This window comes from Sturnira hondurensis, unplaced genomic scaffold (genome assembly GCF_014824575.4).
Source record: "Sturnira hondurensis isolate 20B ecotype Veracruz unplaced genomic scaffold, ASM1482457v3 Scaffold0022566, whole genome shotgun sequence".
In the NCBI taxonomy this organism is placed as follows: Eukaryota; Metazoa; Chordata; class Mammalia; order Chiroptera; family Phyllostomidae; genus Sturnira; species Sturnira hondurensis.
The window spans coordinates 15,266,314-15,268,655 of record NW_028095197.1 but is presented as its reverse complement, the minus strand read 5'-3'; the positions used below and the strand labels follow the sequence as shown (position 1 = coordinate 15,268,655).

The 2,342-nt window shown below is 46.2% G+C and overlaps 1 protein-coding gene across 1 annotated transcript; it reads right to left on the bottom strand.

Moving 5' to 3' along the window:
• Positions 1-635: 635 nt before the first annotated feature.
• On the bottom strand, positions 636-1,234 carry TAL2 (TAL bHLH transcription factor 2). Its single transcript, XM_037036085.1, has one exon. It carries the CDS (start codon positions 1,205-1,207, stop codon positions 890-892), a length of 318 nt encoding a protein of 105 aa, XP_036891980.1. The 5' UTR covers positions 1,208-1,234; the 3' UTR covers positions 636-889.
• Between the last annotated feature and the right edge of the window lie 1,108 nt (positions 1,235-2,342).

The window sequence follows — 2,342 nt, the reverse complement described above, 5'->3', positions numbered from 1 at the left end:
GTTAAATGAGTCGTTAAATGGTAATGTTTGGATTTTCATAATTATATTTGAATTTTATGGGTCTTAAATCTGCAGGAACTCACGCTGAATTAGAAGTATTAATACATGGCATGTGAAACTGAGGGGTTAGGTAACCTATTTAAGCTGCTTTTCATGAGAAAACCAGGAACTCTACTTCATAAATGATCAAGTCCTTGCCTCTCACAGATATAATCCACCACTTGGCTTTAGAGATAGCACATATAGGAATGGCTTGGTGCAGGTAACACCTCACATTTCTATGGAGATCAAGGACACGGGGCCCTTCCACAGGTATCGGTTGTGTTCCCGTAATCCTCACGTGTCAGGAGGGTGTTTTTTCTCCAGATTTTTCCCACAGGGCTCTAGGATATTTTTTTCTGCTAGGGACATCTATACGCTCACCAACCCGAAATAACTTACATTGTTCGCCCTTGATCCAACATGCTACATTTTTCAAAACAAACTTTTAAATATGTCCTAAGGGAAGCATTTTCTACTCATCTGAAATGCATTGCAAGGAAACTTCTTCCTTGTAACTGAGATCCTATTGAGTGAAACAGTGACTTTCAAACCTGTTTTTAACCTATGATTGTTTTTCCTTCAAACAACATCTTATGCAGATCTTGGATATATAAAACAGACAGAAACAGGCTGCTTTACCCAAAGCCCCAGAGGTGATGAACTGCAAAGCCACCTTCTAATGGCCTCCTTGTGGCTCCCTGCCACTGTCTCTCAGCCACCTCCTATGACACTTAAATTCACGCCTCACAAATTAGTCATCAAGTTGAGTCTCCAACATGCACAGGGTTGTCGATGGCCAGTGACTTCTGAACAAAAGTTTCCCGGAGTGATGACAGTCACAGCCACACTAAGGGATGTGGTGGCTTGGGCCAGGTGAAGGAACCTGGTAGTCACCGAGGAGAGTCCTGTCTGGCCCGTGGGGTCCTTGAGGGAAGAGTCCCAGAATGTTTCCTGGTGCAGCCACTCCTGTTGGCTGCAGGCTTTGCTCCCCCAGGACCTTGACCAAGAAGTTGATGTACCTCATTGCCAGGCGAAGAGTCTCGTTTTTGCTCAGCTTCTTGTCTGGAGGGTGAGTGGGGATAAGCTTCCTCAGCTTGGCAAAGGCGCTGTTGACATTGTGTTGCCTCCACCGCTCCCTGGAGTTTGTGAACATCGTCCTGGGCATGTCTGAGTTCCTGAGAAGGGAGAGAGAGAGGGCCCTACGGGCCAAGACCTGGTGAGAGGCCTGGTGGGTATCGCACATCCTGCCAAAAACTTGAGATGCTTAATCTTCCCGACCTAGATTTTAGAAAATTCATTTCCTCATTTTCAGATTTTTGAATCCTCCTTTGGATAAGGGAAGAAAATGTGTCCAAAAGAAGGGCAGGGTAAAAAAACACTGTGCGGCCTCTTTCTCTCTGGTTGTTTTAAAGCCTCCATTGACAAGGCAGTTTTATCCCAATACTCACGTTGTTTCTCTCACCATCAGCTCTTCCTAATTTTTTTGGAGTAAGGCAAAACACAGGACTGAGTAACAGAATACATAGTTAGCCAATGGAGAGTTGAATATGGATTCTTTAGATGGGACCCCCCTATATGACAGCTAAAATACCCACGAGACCACAGTCAGAGGAGGAGGAACAGGGTGATGAAGAACCTTGAAAGCCTGTTGTACAAAGAACAGAAGTGGGGACATTTAGAGTGACAAAAAAGGAAAGACCAGGGCAAGTCGGGGAGACAATTGGCATGGATGCTGTAGAAGGCATCTGGACCTCCCCATGGCTCCAGTTACGTGAACTCTCTCCAAAGCCAGGACAGCGATTTTCCTTAAATATGGCCAAAAACCACTGTGCCATTTTTAACCCTTAGAATCACGACCCCCTTTGTTCACATGGTTTGGAATGACATGTGTCAACAAGAATGTTTTTGATGCGGCAGAAAACAAGCCAAAGCCCAGCACCCAACAGCTGGGTGCTCTGGGCTCCCCGCTACCAGCTGGCCGCCTGCTCCCATCTCAGCTCCCTTAGCAGTAGGCCCCTCCTGTTCCCCGTAGCACATCCTCCTAACTCCACCCCTCTACACATGCCACTCCCTGGTCCTTGAATTGCAACCCCACTCTCCTTGCCTAGTTCTACATATTCCTTTTTAAAGGGCAGCTCAACTCCTCCTTTTCTGTGGAGCCCTCCACGCCCTCTTCTCACTGAAGTCCTACAGCCCCTGGTGGAAGACAAAGGCTTGGAGGAGAACTAAATAAATTAATATTTGTAAATCACTTGTAACAGTGCCAGATGCACAGTAGTTGCTATAGAAGTGTTGATGAG

Excerpts from the sequence above, each read along its gene's own strand:
- TAL2 (XM_037036085.1), bottom strand. The coding sequence starts at position 1,207 with ATGCCCAGGACGATGTTCACAAACTCCAGGGAGCGGTGGAGGCAACAC.